The sequence below is a fragment of the Cannabis sativa genome, chromosome X, assembly GCF_029168945.1.
Source record: "Cannabis sativa cultivar Pink pepper isolate KNU-18-1 chromosome X, ASM2916894v1, whole genome shotgun sequence".
NCBI lineage: Eukaryota > Viridiplantae > Streptophyta > Magnoliopsida > Rosales > Cannabaceae > Cannabis > Cannabis sativa.
This window is the reverse complement of record NC_083610.1, coordinates 82785706-82802919: the sequence shown is the minus strand read 5'-3', so window position 1 is coordinate 82802919 and position 17214 is coordinate 82785706. Positions and strand designations below refer to the sequence as shown.

The 17214-nt window shown below is 38.0% G+C and overlaps 3 protein-coding genes across 4 annotated transcripts; 2 read left to right on the top strand and 1 right to left on the bottom strand.

The window, feature by feature from the left end:
- The first annotated feature begins 3516 nt into the window (after positions 1-3516).
- On the top strand, positions 3517-6104 carry LOC115700677 (glucan endo-1,3-beta-glucosidase 7). Its single transcript, XM_030628301.2, has 5 exons — positions 3517-3926; positions 4169-4833; positions 4921-5247; positions 5367-5661; positions 5764-6104. The coding sequence occupies exons 1-5, from the start codon at positions 3851-3853 to the stop codon at positions 5799-5801; spliced, it is 1401 nt and encodes a 466-aa protein (XP_030484161.2). The 5' UTR covers positions 3517-3850; the 3' UTR covers positions 5802-6104.
- Positions 6105-6892: 788 nt separating this feature from the next.
- Positions 6893-9546, top strand: LOC115700668 (protein LIKE COV 1-like). 2 transcript variants are annotated; one of them, XM_061107212.1, is made up of 7 exons: positions 6894-7216; positions 7318-7370; positions 7451-7560; positions 7662-7829; positions 7908-8132; positions 8239-8351; positions 8551-9546. In XM_061107212.1, the coding sequence occupies exons 1-7, from the start codon at positions 7025-7027 to the stop codon at positions 8551-8553; spliced, it is 864 nt and encodes a 287-aa protein (XP_060963195.1). In that variant the 5' UTR covers positions 6894-7024; the 3' UTR covers positions 8554-9546. The 2 variants fall into 2 exon arrangements, with proteins under 2 accessions (XP_060963194.1, XP_060963195.1); XM_061107211.1 differs by having other exon boundaries at positions 6893-7216; positions 8239-9546.
- Positions 9083-17163, bottom strand: LOC115700657 (protein ESSENTIAL FOR POTEXVIRUS ACCUMULATION 1). The gene is made up of 10 exons (XM_030628280.2): positions 16888-17163; positions 16062-16150; positions 14909-15823; positions 14693-14804; positions 14526-14591; positions 13437-14234; positions 10653-13326; positions 10088-10284; positions 9943-10002; positions 9083-9711 (listed from the first exon to the last, which is right to left on the bottom strand). Exons 1-10 carry the CDS (start codon positions 16958-16960, stop codon positions 9329-9331), a joined length of 5367 nt encoding a protein of 1788 aa, XP_030484140.2. The 5' UTR covers positions 16961-17163; the 3' UTR covers positions 9083-9328.
- Positions 17164-17214: the final 51 nt, after the last annotated feature.

The following is a 17214-nucleotide window of genomic DNA, read 5'->3' as shown; positions in this document are numbered from 1 at the left end:
CAATTTCAACGAGGTAGCAGACCTACTGGTTATAAAGAGGTATTCAACCAGGCACATTCTTCTCTTCGAAGTGTTATTGAAAGAACTTTTGGAGTATGGAAGAAAAGATGGAAAATATTAAGAGATATGCCTAGCTATCCATACCAGAAGCAAGTAAAAATAGTGATTGCATCAATGACCTTGCATAATTACATTCGAAGGCATGCACAACGTGATCGACATTTTGAGAAAATTAGAGACAATCCAAATTATTGTGCAAGTGATCAAACTAATATTGAAGATGAAGATGAGACAACTAGAGCTTCAAATTTAAATGAAATGGACAATATCAGAGATTTGATTGCTGCAAGTTTAATAGGACATAATTAAATATATTCATGTTTTTTATTTATTTTATTTGATTAAATTTGAATTATTTGTTATGATGAAAATTTATAATAATTCAAAAATATTTAATAGACAATATTTATGTAGATTTTATTATTATTATTATTAGTAGTAGTAAAAGTTTAATTAATTATTTTATTATATATATTTAAAAAAAAATTAAATATTTTAAGAAAATAATTATGATAATTTGTAATAAAATAAAAAACAATTATAAATATATTAATATGTATGAATTTATTTAAATAAATTAGATAACAAATATCATACCCATTTTAGTAATTGTACATTTAACAGCTATTCAATCATTTAAAACATAGAAACACTTATATACAACTTTTCTAACTACCCATTGTATTTAAAAATATATTCTGAAAACCATGAGTTTTTTATGTGTGATTAATTTCTTTCTTTTTACATGTGTAGCAATGCAATTTACTTTTTCATAGCATGTATTTGTCTTGTGCTATAAAGCATTAGCTTTCTACAAAAATATTTAAATGTTAGACTAATATTAGCTAAAACAAGTACACTATTCTTTGATTAGTGGTGGAATAAGTTGGTGAAAAAGCTAAAAGGTAAAAACTCTGAGTTGGAATAAGTGAAATTTTTCTTTTTGTACTGTTATTCTAAAGATTGCTTGCACACCAGTTAATCAATTATACCCATGTCCTTATAAAGTTTGTCCAACTTTATGCCATTGTTTTAATAAAGTAGCCAGCATTCTACAATTATTTGAGAAGCTTTTTTTTTTATATTAATAGTTATTTAAATTTAACAGCTATTATTAATGTTCAAATGCTTTGCTTATATTCTCGAAATGTGTTTTCATGTTGTTCTTCAATGAGAAGTGATATGCTGTTTCTTAGCTGGTAAGTAAAACTAAAGTCTTTGTGGTTTGATTTATTGAAAATGCTCTAGAGATCTACTTTTATTATTCAATCATCACGATGAACTAGATACGAAACCATATATGCCTTTCTCAATAAAAAATAAAATAATAAAAATCCACTAAAAATATTGACTTTTCAGAAATAAATGTGTGGATGAAAATGATTAAATAATTTAAGTTTGATAAGAGGACACACATCGGATCCCGGTATAGACCACTTCACAAGATCCGACTCACTCACATGCCTAAAGCCTCAAAACGGACAATTGAACCCATCAATTCGTGTTCATGCAAACCCCACAACGGCTCGTAACGGTTATAATTAAAGGTCATTTACGTCAATTTTGGACAAGTATATTATCATTAGACGACTTAATAAAGTAAACTTTCCAATTCCAAGTTCATAATAATCACAACTCACGTCACACACTACTTTAAAGTTTCTGTCGTTTACTTATAAGGAACCAAAATTTCATTTGGTTTCTTTTTCATTTTTTTTTTTCTTTTTGCGTTGAAAAATAAAACTGTAAATTAAATAAACAAAACGCGTCGCATCCACGCCAACATTTACTTACAGCTTCCAGTTTTAATTTCATAAAGCGGTGGAATTCAATTCAACTTTTCATGTAATAAAATAAAAGGTGCGTTTGCAAAGTCACCGTAGAATTAAATTTACAGTTAGTAATACTAGTGCAAATGGATCGGGTCTGATCCGATCTGATCTAAATCATGTAAGAATTTGTTTCTGTCCACTAAATTAGATATTTATATTGGATCGTGTAAGGATCTGTCTCTAACTTATTTGAGTTGGATCTGATTTGACCCGATTTTTTTTTTCAAGAATTTTAATTTTATATCTATTTTAATTTTGCATCAGTATTATTTAATACAATATTATGTTTGGTATTGACTTGTATTAATAGATTGTGTAAAGTTATAATATATTTTCAATAAACTCGACTCTAACACCAACTACTAGTTGGGTCCAAGTCCCAGTTCGAGTTCTGGGCTCCGGGTCCTAGGTCAGGGTTTCAGTTGGAGTCCCAGGTCCGGTCTGGATCCAGATCTGGGTCCCGAGTCCAGTCTGAGGCTCGGGTCTCGAGTCTCGGGCCCAAGTTCCAGTCTGGTGTCTGGGTCCTAGATCCAGGTCCAGGTCTAAAGTCTCATGTTCGGGTCCCAAGTCCCAGGTTCGGGTCCGGGTCCTGGTCTAGGTCCCAATTCCGGGTTTGGGTCCAGGTCTTGGTCCCAAGTCCGGGTCCGGGTCCTAGGTCCCGGTTCTGGGTTTGGGTTTGGGTCCTAGGTCTGGGTCCGAGCCCGGTCTCAAGTTCAGGTCTCGGGTCTAGGTCCCGGGCCCGAGTTCGGGTCTCATGTCTAGGTCCGGGTCCTAGTCCCGTGTCCTGTGTCTGGGTCCGATTCCAGGTATGGGTCTGAGTCTGAGTCCGGGTCTGGATCCCGAGTTCCGGGTCCGAGTTCGGGTTTGGGTCCAAGTCTCGAGTCCAGGTTTGGGTCCAGGTCCCGAGTATGGGTCTGGGTCTGGGTCTGATCTCGAGTGCGGGTTCAGTCTCGAGTTCAAGTGTGGATCCCAGAATCAAGGTCCGGGTTTGGGTCCAGGTCCCGAGTATGGGTCTAGGTCTGGGTCTGATCTCGAGTGCGGGTTTAGTCTCGGGTTCAAGTGTGGGTCCCAGAATCAAGGTCCGGGTTTAGGTCCTTGGTCAGGGCCTCGAACTGGGTTCCAAGTCCAGGTGAGTGTCCGAATTTGGGTCCAAGTCCGGGTCCGGTCCTGGGTTCGACTCAAGATCCAGGTCTTGGATCCGGGCCTAAGTTCAAGACCTAGGTCTCGGGTTCGAGTCTGGGTCCGTGTTTGGATCCTGGGGGGTACGGTCTGGGTCCGGGTCCTAAGTTAAAAAGAAAGTGGAGAAGAAATTGATTAAATTAATTCATCTCATATATAATGAGATCGTGGATGCAATAAGATAATTAGGCCACTAAATCTTGTTAGTAACTTTCGACGAGATATAATAGCCAAGAAATGAGCAATAACATTAATAGATCTAGAACAGAAAGAGATACTATCATAGTGAAAATTAGAAAAACTACATCTAAAATCTGCTAAGACTAAACCCAAAAAACATTTCTATTAAACTTCAAAATCACATTCTGAAATCCCAATACACGAGATTGAATGTCGTCATTTTTTAAAGTTAAAACTTCTGCCATTTCAAAAGAAAATGTACTCAAAATGTGTCAAACAGCATAAACCATAACTATTCTCTCAAGTCACCAACTACCATGTAATTAGAGTGTACTATGTAATTATTTCATTTCATGTGTAATTACATTTACTGTATCATATTCAAACACACACATCTTATATCGTGTAATTACACAAAAAGAAACAAAAATATTTACCTACATAATAAGCTTTTCCTAAAGTAACTTTACGGTTCTGCCCCCAAGACTTAGCCTCTTCCTTTTCCTTGTCTTATATTTTATCTTGCGCTCTCAACCAGGAATTCTCACATTCTTGGTCAGAAACAGAATAACACAAGAGTCTTCTTTGATTCAACGACTATGGCGATCACACTCCCTTATGCTACTACTACAGCTTTGTTATTCGCTACCCTCTTGCTCACCTTTAATCTTGCAAGTAAGTTTTCAATTCAGTTGATTCTTTCTGAAATTGGGTTCCTCTGTTCTCTTGTTTCAAGAATCAGTGGAGCTTTAGTTTTAATGCTTAATTATTTTATGCTATGGTGTTTTTTCTTTTTGGATTGGGTTTCTGTTTGTTTGGTAGCCAAGAAAAAAAAAAAGAAAACGAAGGAGGAAGGAAACTAAAACATATGGATTTCTTCTTTAAATTGAAAACTGATTAAAACCGTTATGATGTAGAATCACAGTCATTCATCGGTGTAAATTATGGCCAAGTCGCCGACAACCTTCCACCGCCGTCAGCCACAGCAAAGCTACTTCAGTCGACTTCAATTGAGAAGGTCCGATTATATGGATCGGACCCGGCTATTATCAAAGCACTTGCCAACACCGGCATCGGAATTGTCATTGGTGCTGCTAACGGCGATATTCCGGCACTTGCTTCCGATCCCAATTTCGCTAAAAATTGGGTTAACTCAAATGTAGTTCCTTTCTACCCATCCAGCAAGATTATCTTGATCACTGTCGGCAACGAAGTCATGACCTCCGGTGACCAGAACCTTGTGAACCAGCTCGTTCCGGCTGTGCAGAATGTCCAAAATGCCCTCGATTCAGTATCATTGGGTGGAAAAGTCAAGGTCTCGACCGTACATTCCATGGCTGTGCTTCGGCAATCAGAGCCGCCATCAGCCGGTAGCTTCCACCCGGACTATATTCAGACGTTGAAAGGTCTGTTATCCTTCAATAACGCTACCGGTTCACCTTTCGCGATCAACCCATACCCGTATTTCGCTTACCGGGACGACCCAAGACCCGAAACGCTGGCGTTTTGTCTCTTCCAACCTAACGCTGGGCGTGTCGATTCCAACACAAAGATCAAGTACATGAACATGTTTGATGCTCAGGTAGAGTTTTCTTTTGCTGAGGTTCTTTATCTTTTCTTGTTGAATGAGACTAAAGTCTTTAACAGAGACAGTGATCTTGTTGTTCAGGTGGATGCCATAAGATCTGCATTGAACTCATTGGGGTTCAGTCATGTAGAGATTGTTGTTGCAGAGACAGGGTGGCCTTACAAAGGAGATAGCAATGAGGTTGGTCCAAGTGAGGAGAACGCCAAAGCCTATAATGGAAACCTGATTGCCCACCTCCGTTCCATGGTTGGAACCCCATTGATGCCTGGGAAATCAGTCGATACTTACTTATTTGCTCTGTACGATGAGGACTTGAAACCTGGCCCGGGTTCAGAGCGTGCTTTTGGTCTATTCAAACCCGATCTTTCCATGACTTACGACGTTGGCCTTTCTAAAACCAGCACCCAGGTCAGTAGACTAGACTCAGTACAAATGTACAAGTTTAACAACTGATTACAATGCCTAGTTTATATACAAAATTCATTATTGTTTGTCGTTTTTGTTAACAATCAATTACTTTTTCTCAGACCCCATCGTCACCCAGTACCACACCAGTGACTCCATCATCACCAAAGGCAAAAAAGACTGTTTGGTGTGTTCCAAAGGCAGGTGTTTCAGATGCCCAATTACAGGCTAACATAGATTATGTTTGTGGACATGGATTTGACTGTGGTCCAATTCAACCGGGCGGTGCTTGTTTTGAGCCCAATACTTTGGCCTCCCACGCTGCCTACGCCATGAATATCCTTTACCAAACAGCTGGTCACGATCCATGGAATTGTGATTTCTCCCAAACAGCCACTCTCTCTTCCAATAATCCCAGTGAGTATTTTTTTTTGGATAAGCATGCATTACTTTAGCGTATGTGATTCTGATATAATAATAATTCTCTTTTCTTATCTTTTTTTTGGGGGGATTTTGCAGGCTACGATGGCTGCACCTACCCTGGTGGCAGTACCTGAATTCAACATATAAAGCTTAAACGAATAAAGGGTGGTTGTTTTTTTTTTCTGTGTTCATTATTGTGACTTGAAGAAGGAAAAAGCAATTGTTTTCCTCTAAATATGGGATTGGGTTTGTGAAAAGTAATTATATTATATTTACTTAATTGAAGTTAGGTAGCAAAGCTCTAATAGTAGGCTTTCGTAATCGTAATCGTATATATATAGATGTATAATGTACACTGTGTACAAGGGAGACTGGAGAAAATGTATCATCATGGATTGGATTTTTATAATGGTTGAAAATTCTACTGTATTAAATAATTTTAATCTCTGTGGGAATGAATTATTGGCCATGTACGTAATTGTTTTTCATCTGAGTAAAGCATACCATTTCAATTTGTTTCAAATTTTTCATTAATTTTAGAGAGACGCGAAAGCGAAGGTCTATGGGATCGTTTCTGTAACTAGATAACCAGCACCGAAAAATGTCTTTACATTGTATGGTTTGGTGTTTTGATGATCCCTACCTTATTGACCGCAAATTCTGCATTTATTATTACTTTCATTGGTGCCACGTGATCTGTTTCTGGATCTCTATTTTACACATTAATCACATAAACAAGCAATGACTTTGGAAGTCCACCACCACCCCGTAAATTAAAGAAATTACATTTTTATATTTTTTTGTAAAAAAAATTAAATTTCTAAGTTTAAAGAAATTTTTTATATTTTTACAGTTTTCTATAGAAATAACACGAAAACAATAAAAAAAAAAAACTACATAAAATTAACATAAAAATAACTTCTAAATAATATCAAAACAACAAAAAAAATAACATACAAATAATAAAAAATAAACAACAAATTAACAAGAATACAACATAAATAAAAACCCTATTTTTGTAAAGAAAATCAAAAAATTATAAAATTATTTAAAATTCCGTGAAACTATATTTTTATAATTTTTTTTTTTTTTTGTATTTGTGAAATAATCTATAAATTTGGGTTAATTACATAAGGTATTATTTTTTTTTTTACAAAAATTAGGGATCAGTCCCAAAAGGGAAAATAAAAAAAACCAAAGTACGTCGTTTAGTTGAGATCTCATTGTATTAATTTTAACTGATCCCCATTTTTCGGTAACGGGCCGTTGGAACTCATCAGATTTACAAATCGTAACTAACTAGGATTATTAAGTGGCTAATAACAAGAGGGTAAAACATTATTAAAAACAAAAAAAAATGTTGAATAATATAGCGACGAGGGAGAGGGAGAGGGAGAGAGATGGTGATGAAGAACTCCTCCTCGTACCAGTTGGTGGTGTAGGAGTAGGAGTGCCTGGAAATGGAGGAGCAGCCTCTAAGACCTTGTCCTCCCCATCTCCATCTCTACCACCACCTCCTCCAATTTGCCATCATCACTCTGGCCGTGAGGTTTTTGTACATTGCTTAAATGTATATTGTGAAAGACAAAAAAGATTGTTGTTGTTCTTGTTCATAATGTTATAACAACATTATTGATCTTTTGTTTGTAGGCATTTTCTAAAGTCATTCGTAGCTGGGCTTCGAAGAAGTTTATGACAGGATGGTAAGCTCTTTTTTGTGGCAATATCATGTTGTGGTTGCGATAATGTAGTAGAAATAGAAAATACTGAACCTTCTTGGCAGTGTCATACTTCTTCCAATGGCTATAACATTCTATGTAACATGGGGTTTCATCCACTTTGTTGATGGTTTCTTCTCTCCAATCTATACTGAACTGGGGATCAATATTTTTGGTAAACCACACTGTCTGTATAGTTTTTGTTAAATTACCAATTTATTATACTCGCAATGGTTTTTGACATTTCTTTTCAACCTCTAAATTTCTAATCTACAGGTCTCGGATTTGTTACCTCTATCACCTTCATCTTCTTAGTTGGAATTTTCATGTCATCCTGGTTGGGAGCTTCGGTTCTTACTCTTGGCGAATGGTTCATTAAGAAAATGCCTCTAGTAAGCTATATTTATGCTGCCTCAAAGCAAATAAGCACAGCAATATCGCCAGGTAAAGATTGTAACCACTTGCCATCGGTTGCCATGTTCTGAAACTTACTGAAGCTCATTTTGAGCCCTCCCATTGTAGACCAGAGCTCTAATGCTTTCAAGGAAGTGGCTATTATAAAACATCCACGTATTGGGGAGTATGCGTTTGGATTCATTACTTCTACAGTTGTTCTTCAGAGGAATGTAGGCGAAGAAGAACTCTGCTGTATTTATGTGCCATCAAACCACCTCTATATTGGAGACATATTTCTTATTGATTCCAATGATGTTCTGAGGCCTAATCTCTCCGTACGAGAAGGGATTGGTACAAAGTTTTGTAGATAAAATATTTGTAATCCTGTATACATTGATTATTAAACTCATTTATGGTCTACAATGACAATTTGGTTTTTGGTTTTAATGTGGCGCAGAAATTGTTATCTCTGGGGGTTTGTCAATACCCCAAATATTGACTACAATGGACGCACAAGCCACCACAAGTGGAAGAAGAATCGGCAAAGCTAGGAGCATCAATAGTATAATGGTGAGACTTGAGTATGGTCATGGAACAGTGGGAATGTATTTGCTATGAAATAAGTTTTGGTGTTCAGAAAAAGAGCGTTAACATTCTGTTATTAAAAAGGACTTATTTTAATTCACTTTGGTTTTCTTTTTCTAACAAAGAATATAAAATAATAAAGGAAAACAAGTGTATTAAATTGATGTTTCCTATTAAATTGCAGTAGGAAGGCAATGTTAAGCGAAGAAATGCTGTGTGAAGAATTATATAGAAGAAAATGGAGTGGAAACCTCGAATCCAAGTGAGAAGGAACTTTTTCTACGAACCTTTCTACCCTGAATCTGTACTATTTTCGTCATCTACCTAATTTTAAGTTGCAATGGTCTCCTATACTTCGTCCTTTTTGGAATACAAAATTGAACATGATTTTCAATTTTTCAAAAAAGAATGATGCATTATCTCTTCCTTCAAAATTTCTAGTGTAATGAAAATTATCAAAACTGATAGCCAAAACTTCGTAAAGAATTTTGCATCCACTAAAATAATTTTCTGGAAAAGATAGTTTAATCCACTAATTCCCTAAAATATCATCGATTAATCCTTAAAATAATTATCATTCCTTGATTCTTTCGGCTTGTGAGAAAGTATCACAAGCACAAAAGAAGCCCAGACAAGCAGCAAAGTGCAAAAACAATTCTGAAACCCTAATTCCCCATATAAATATAGGCTAATGTTATTACCAAAAAAAAAAATGATCGCATAATAAAGCAAATGAATTAAATTAAAACATCAACCTATTGTAACCCCGCTCAGGTTTTCTAGTGAACAAAATAAACAGTACTCTTAACACCGAAAAAAGTACACAAAATCGCTTAAAGCAGATTAAAATAGCTGCTGCTTTGCTGTGGCTGGCTCTATGAAGGAAAACAAAAGTCCTAGAAGAAAAACCATATACAACAGTTCAAAACCAAAATGTATTTACAACAGCCTCTTAACTTTTCCTAATCTTCCACAGTCTGAATCTCACCCATCATGATCCGGTTACTGACAACATTAAATCCCAAAACAGCAGGGCTAACCTTCTTTCCTTTCTTCCCCTTCTTCTTCCCACCTTTCAAGAACCCATCACCTGCATTGGCATCTCGATCAACATCTCCAACACTGGCAAAGTCGGAACTCATGTCTCCAGCACTGAACCCAGTGACATTTTGATCATTTCGACTTTGGAAGGCAATTTCAAGAACATCCGCAGGTAACAACTCTTTGTAGTTGAGAAATTTGTCAATGAACTTGTGATCAGGATCAAATGATCCAAGGTTCTCTATCAAAAGAACCTCAGCCTCTGATCTTGATTGTTTCAAGCAAAATTCGAGGAAACTTGTATCTATCAAGTGTGGAAAAGAAAAAAAAAACACCATTAAAACTAATTAAGCAATATTGACCTACAGCTTGCACATCATACATTTGGTCAAATGGCTTCAACATTAAGCAAGAAGCCACAATATGGACAGAAAAGGCCCAGGATATAATTAGCATGTAATTTGAGTGAGCTAAAAATTGTACTAAATGAACTTCTGAATTGCAAGTAAATTATTGGATGCAAGATTGAACGTACCTCTATTACCCATAAGGCGAAGATACTCACTCTCACACCAATCTCTAAAACCTGTGGCCTCTGCGTGAAATAAATAACACGAAAATAGAAATGTAAATGTCAATACATGATGAAATTTGCTTAACAATTCTATTACAAAGCTTACCTGATCTCTTGCTCATGGCATCTCTTTTCCCTTTTAGAGATGAGTGTACAGAGCCAGGTGACGATGAAAGAGCAGCTCGCTCAGTGGCTTTGCCACCCATTGACTTTTGCCGGTTTAAGGACCCTGCTGATGTTGCTTTTGAAGGATTGTTTTTCATACCCCAACTACCCTGGCCAGAGAGATTAGGAAAATCTGCCCTGCTTACAGAAAATAATATGTAAGCAAAAAGTTACATATAATATTGAAATAGACTTAATGACAAGTTCAGCATGATTCAGAATTCGACAATCAAAATTAAATTCAATTCAATTGCACTGCCTCTTCAAAAAAAAAGCAACACTATCAAGCATTTATATTAGAACAACACATCTATTTAAAATATTTACCCACCCACCATCCAGCACTAAACAAGATCTATAAGGAACAGGTTGAATTGTTTAATCACGCATTAAAAAGATCAGCCAGACCCATCCTGCTCATAACATACTACAAGACAACGGAGAGACAATTCCAACAATTTAAGGCAAACCAAGCTAAATAATGATTATAAAGAGAGAAATCATACTGTTTATTGTCTTGCTTTGTTTGGTCAATCGGCCCCCAAAATAAGTCATCATCTCCCTTGTGTCGTGACTGAGAAGCAAGTGAATTAATCTGCATAGGAGACGCAACTTTAGATGGAGATGAGCCAGAAATAGACCATGAAGGACCACTGCTGCGTGGGGGATGGGTTGGCTGTGCCTTCTGAGGAGTTGGTACTTGATTCACTTGCTGTGCAGAAGATACCTTTTTCTCTTGCTCCTTCAGAATATCCCTTAAAGATGTTGGTTTTGGAACCTTTCCAGACTCTGTAGACCATGCTGGAGAAGGAGGAGGAATTGCTGGCTCTCCCTTCCAAAAAACAAAATCTCCCAAGGAAGGCCCTGATGGGATTGCAGGTAATACTTCCTTTTCCTGCTGTGTAGGTCGGGAGCTTTTGACTTTCTCAACAGGGCTTGAACTAATAGGCACATCAACAGATGCACTAGAAGCTGAGATCCTACTTCCAGCTCCCTTAGCTTTAGCAGATTTTTTACGACTCTTTTTAGTGTCTTTCGCCTCTATGAAGTTATCATCATCCACAGGTTCTGAAATGGGAGTTGCAACCTGTGATATGCTTGATATAGTAGCAGAAACATCAAAATCCATTTCAGTAGACTTCGCCAAAACTTCTTCAGCCAATAGATCATGCAACTGGCTCTTCTTGCTCTTTGGGTTCAAAGTGCTGTCAGGCTTCCCAACACTTGACACAGCAGTACCTACATCTCTCTGAACCTCTCTAGATACTTTTGGATCTGAACTGGCCACAACTCCAGCCCAAGGAGCACTAGACAAACTCAAGGAGTTAACAGATGTAGCAATCTCCGACACAACTATATCTGCCTGCACTCTATTCTGTTCTTCTTGTTGAATTTCTAACAATGACTTTGCTTTGAAACCAGGAGCAGGTTTCCATGCCCGCTGCCCAGCTGCAACAGACCCGGTGTGAGGAACTTGAGTACTTGCAGCCATTTTCTGAATTGGTTGGGATTCATCAACCTCAACACCAGCATTCCTCGATTTATTGACCCCATTGTCTTTTAACAGATGTGGTGATGACCCATATATCTCATCCCCTGCACCAACTTCAGCCTCCAACTTATTGTCACCAACAACAGTCCTTTCAGTTTCCAACTGCTTTGATTGCTGAGTAGAGACAGTCTTGGCCCCCTTCGCCTGCTCAGACAATTGTGCTTTTACAGATTTCTGTTTCTTAGATTTCTTCTCAGAAGCCTTTTTCGGTTCACGAACTTCAGCATTTTTTACTTCTGTCATTGTAGAGAGCTCAGTGTTCTTTTCCATGGCAACCTTCTCTTCTTCTACTGCACTAGTAAACTGTATATTCACATCATTTGCATCTGCCACTTTAGGAATTTCACTTGCACACACTTCTGATTCAGGCATAACTCCAGGATGCTCCAAGGCAGAAGATTCTGCATTTAACCCAGATCTGGGAACCATGATGTTTCTTTCAGATCTAAATGGGCTTTCAGAAGGCATCCCTTGTGATTTAGTCATAATGCTATCAGAATCAGATATGGATTTTTGCACAAGTAATTCCTCAGTAGCCTTGTTCCTCACCTCATGCAATGATGAGCTTGAATTTGGCAATGAATCCTTCTGACAACCATCACCAACCTGTTCTGCAACAGTACCACCCCAACTCTTTTGATGGGTAACATTGTCAAACATTTGATGAGGTAAATGTAAAGAGGCTTCGGAACTTGCATTATAACGTGTATCCTGATTAACTTGTGGAGAGAAATTCATTAAGCCTGCAGACACTTCATGCTGAATACTGGGAACTGCCATATTTGAACCAACTGGAAACAGGTCTTGAGGTGGTTGAATACGAGGATCAATAGATGCATTCACTTTCGGTATTGCTGGAACCTGCAATTGCCCAAATGATAGTTCCCCAAAATGTTGGCGGTTTTGATGCTCCGACAGAACATGAGAAAGCAGCTGTTGCTGTTGCTGTTGCTGTTGTCTTAAAAACATTTGCTGCTCTTCCTGTTTCTGCTGCTGCTTAAGCAACAAAATTTTATCAAACAATGATATTGGCTGTGCTGGAACAGGTGTCTGAGAATGTAACTGCAACAGGTACTGCTGTTGTAGCATATTTAACAGCTGTGGATCCTGTGCTAAACTAGAAGGCAGTAACTTGTCCGGTGTTGGAATGCCTTGTGTATTATCAACAACCTGAGGAAACAGATTGGGTAAAGATGGTTGATTCTGCAGCTGCAACCTTTGTTGATGGATCCCATGAGGAGACTGAGGTGGAGCAAAACTCTGATCATGACGCAATTCCATCTTTGTCTGTAGTAGATCTGACCCACTTTGGGCATTAAAATTTGACCAACCAGCAACATTATTATTTACACCAGATGATGACCGATCAGATAAACCTTGGAGGACAGACATCATGTCAGCATTCTGCAAATGAGGCTGGGAAGAATTATCTGTCACTGGTGGTAGTAGTTTGGAGTCAGTGGCCATCTCTGACATCGGAACTAAGGATGCTGAATCTCTACCTGGCCAATATGGATAAGGAGTAGGCAATGACCTCTGACGTTCAAGAGCCATTCTCTTGGCAAGTAGGTTGTCCACTCCAGATTGCGGCAAGGTATGAGCATTATTGCCAACATAACCTTGCAAACCTACAGGAGAACATAATATCAATCAGCAAATGCTGTCACTAATAATAAAAAGCATAATCCAAATCACAATCACATATCAAGAATTATCAACTTTTGTCGAGAAATCCCACCTTCGGAAAATGCAATCTTCTGGAGAGGTGAGGTACCAGACATCAGTGATTCCAAATACCTATTCTCAGCTTCTGTAGTTGAACCATGATGTTTAAGCCTAGGTTCATTTCTCATTAAATCTATGTCGCTTAAACCAGCATGAGTTTTATTAACACTGCCAAAGTTTGGCCGACTTCCTGTGTCAGAAACTTCATTTGGTTTAGGAGCAGCAAATCCAGGTGGGGGTCTGGCTTTCGCTCGAAGATGGGGCATCACATCACCAAGGGATGCGAATGGTACATCATTGGATGCTCCTGCCAGGCGAACCTGTAAATCTATACCAAAGTATCCAGCCTCAAACCATCCAATAATATCAGCCCCAGCAAAAGGGCCTTGAATCATACCCTGAGGATCTACATAACAAAGTTGTAACTCTTCTGGAGAAGGCTGCAGAGGTTTCCTTACATCCTGTTCTCTGTCCAGGACTCCAGACGGTTGTCTTCTAATGATATGATCCTCATTGCTTTCCCACTTTGCCCCAGTTTTGGTTAAAGATGAATCAGCCGTATTACTTTCCCATTCATTATTAAGATTCTTTTGAAGATGTGACCAACCCATCTCAGGTGTTCTTGACTTAGCATCAGTTGGAGTCTCTTTCCAATCATGCACGACCATATGAGAGGGTTCATTCAGTGATTGGGCTCTCCATGTAGCACCAGGATGAGCAGAAACATTTTCCTGCATACTTGACGAGTTTGATTCCCTACTAATAGTCGCTTCGTCAGACTTTTTAAAAGATCCACCATCTTCTCTCTCAACTGCATATAAATAAACTGTAGTGAGAAACTATGTCTCAAAAAGTTACACATGAAATACGTACACTTAAAAAAGATCCATATTCTTTCACAGTTACATCTATATATATATATATATAAATTATACACAAATATATATTATATACCAAGACTTCATTTCAAAAGAGAATATAAACTAAACATTCTTAATGCCCGTAATTGTTGGAGCAATAGATCTCCATGTCTTAAAAAATTACACATGAAATACGTACACTTACAGCAAATCCATATTCTTTCACAGTTACAACAAACTACCTTTTGAAATGGCAGAGTTTTCATCCTTAAAATCTTCAAAACCTTGAGGTAAATCTTCTTTACTACCTGCAATGCACACACAAGATAATTCCATCAAAGAGTAAAAGCATGAGAATCAACTATAGGAATGTATGTTTTCCAATTCACTAAATGAATAAGTGAAATACCAAGCTTAGTTCGTCTTGATTGCATAAAATCCGTCTGGCCCCGTCCTTCTTTGGATATTTGTGGAGCGCCACTACTTACAATATCCCCTTTATCAATTCCCTTAATAACCACCTACTCAACAAGAAAAGAATGTTTAAGCTTGCTGAAAAGTAGAAAGCAGTAACAACACAATATTTAATAAATATATATATATATGTATATCTAATGCAACTTACCATTTCCTCAGGACTTGGTGTATACAGAGCTAGAGGCTCAACCGGGTCATCCACTGTAAGGGAAGGAACTTCTGCACCATCCACTAGTCTCCGGAATGATCTCAAATCACCCAATCTGTACACATCAAGTAACTTTGTCCTACTATACTTCAAATGTGAATGCTCTCCATGACCACTTTCACCTTTGTCTGAAAAGGTGCCCTGGGACTGAGAATGCGAAGAAATATTTGCAGTGGCTCCTCCAGAACTAACTCTCCCACGGCCAAGAGAAAATGAATGAGGTGCATTTTCCCCACGACCTCGATTATACAAATATGGAGGTACTTGTTTGTTTGAGGTTTGTGTTTGGTTATGCGGTTCTCCCCTTCCTCGACCTTGTAATGTGCTGGATCTCCAAGGACGAACATGGTCCCCTTCCTTTTCTTCTTTTCCATGATTAGCAACAATTGAAGACCTCTTATCAAGATATGAGTTAGCATCTTTACCAGAATCCATCCATTTCTCACGCAAACCTTCTGCCTCTTTTTCATCAGGTCCCCAACGAGAGTTCCACTTGTTTTCACGACGCTGTTCGTAATTGGAATCCTTGTTACTTGAATCAGCCCATCGCTCAGATGGAGCACGACGCCCTTCACCAAAGTGTCTAGTGGATGAATTGTTGTCTGTCCAACGTTCCACCCTACGAGGGTCGCCATGTTCTTTTTCTCCATCCCTCCACCTATCTTTTCGCATAGAGGAATTGGTGTCCCTTTCTTCATCTCGCCAGCGGTCACGTCGACCAGTTTCCATATCCAGCAAGGATGGTCGAAAAACATCTTTTCTCTTCTGGGTATCATGAGTCTCCTCACCGTTGCCTGCTGGTTTCAAGAAATCTGTGCGATTTCCATATGGAAAATTTGAGCTTGGAGGATTTTCCTGCGGACATTAAAAAAGAAGTAGAAAATTCCCTAGATAAGTACTATTTTGGGGAAATTTCATAGCATTCCTGCTTTTTATACATGTAAAAGTACAAAAGTAGCTGAAATTATTAAATATTATAAATTAGTCTGCCTATAATTATACACAGTAAGTAAGTTCCCGTCAGTAAGCAGGCATATGTGAAGGACTAATGCTAGATACATAAATGGTCAACTAAGTGATAAGGGTAACACACCCCAGTTCCTATTCCTGGCTTGCTCTCTCCCGGCTTAGACAGAAGCCATTGTGGTGAAAGAGGGATGGGATTGTCAAATCCCTGACCATCTGCATATAAGATATAAGCACCGAGTAAGAATTTTAAAAAACTAAAACTGTTACACAACTGTCACCACAAAACCATCACAAAGCCAACTGGTGAAGAGACATAGAACGAATTAGAGATGACTCGTTACTCTATGATAAACGGTATCGCAAGAATAACAAAATAAATAAAATATTGAAGGAGGCAAACTGTTTGAATGAAGATACAGAAGTGTGAATAACAAGAAGTTAAACCACCAAAAAATGGATTGCAAAATATTGTAAGTCCAACTAGATTCACCACGAAAGTAAAATGAAATTTGAAGAAGAAATTTCAAGAAACCAATATAGAAAAAGACTAAAAATCGCCGACATAAATTGATCTTACACTAATCTTTTTGAAAACGTCTTTCTTTCAACAGAAAAACTGCATTTCTTTGCAAACTCAAAACCTACTATTTTTCTTGTAATCTTCGAATATATCAAACCCATAGTTAAGGCGTAATCTAGTAAGAGAGCAAACCAGCAAAAGAAAAAAAAAAGAGTCCGAAAACAGAACAAAACCCTAAGTTCAACTATTTATGAAAGCTTAAAACCAACCATGTAGAAAACCTCAATAAGAAAAATGCATCGGTAAAGACCAGAAGCAGAAAAAAAATGAGAATGGAGATCAGCATGCGCCTCGGCCTCTCAGCCGAACTAGGGTTTTAGAGGGAAATCAACGGCGGACGCCATAGGAGACGAATCGAATATCAAAATACCTTTGGGGATCTGATTGGAAGTGGCAACGGAAAGGTTGAGAGGACGAGAATCAGAGCTGGAACGAGCGGCCATGGATGATCGGGTAGAGAGAGAGAGAGCAAGAGCGACTGAGACAAATAAAACCCTTTTGCTTTCGATTGAGCTTGAATGAGTTGTGTGGGAAAGAAAAATAGAAAACAGGAGGAATGGGGGGAATATAGTGAAGGGCAAAATTGGAGATAAATGAGATAGAGATGAGTAGGTTAAAAGGATATAACCTAGAGGCGCACGTTAGAGAAGTGTCTTTCGATTTTGTTGTCTGACCTTTAATACTTCAATAGATAATA

Excerpts from the sequence above, each read along its gene's own strand:
- LOC115700657 (XM_030628280.2), bottom strand. The coding sequence starts at position 16,960 with ATGGCCGCTCGTTCCAGCTCTGATTCTCGTCCTCTCAACCTTTCCGTT. Across the intron at positions 14,805-14,908 it reads CACCAAGTCCTGAGGAAATG|GTGGTTATTAAGGGAATTGA; the intron begins GTAAGTTGCATT and ends CTTGTTGAGTAG. Across the intron at positions 9,712-9,942 it reads TCGCCTTATGGGTAATAGAG|ATACAAGTTTCCTCGAATTT; the intron begins GTACGTTCAATC and ends CACACTTGATAG.
- LOC115700668 (XM_061107211.1), top strand. The coding sequence starts at position 7,025 with ATGTTGAATAATATAGCGACGAGGGAGAGGGAGAGGGAGAGAGATGGT. Across the intron at positions 7,217-7,317 it reads ATCATCACTCTGGCCGTGAG|GCATTTTCTAAAGTCATTCG; the intron begins GTTTTTGTACAT and ends TTTTGTTTGTAG. Across the intron at positions 8,133-8,238 it reads CTCCGTACGAGAAGGGATTG|AAATTGTTATCTCTGGGGGT; the intron begins GTACAAAGTTTT and ends AATGTGGCGCAG.
- LOC115700677 (XM_030628301.2), top strand. The coding sequence starts at position 3,851 with ATGGCGATCACACTCCCTTATGCTACTACTACAGCTTTGTTATTCGCT. Across the intron at positions 3,927-4,168 it reads GCTCACCTTTAATCTTGCAA|AATCACAGTCATTCATCGGT; the intron begins GTAAGTTTTCAA and ends GTTATGATGTAG. Across the intron at positions 5,248-5,366 it reads TTTCTAAAACCAGCACCCAG|ACCCCATCGTCACCCAGTAC; the intron begins GTCAGTAGACTA and ends ACTTTTTCTCAG.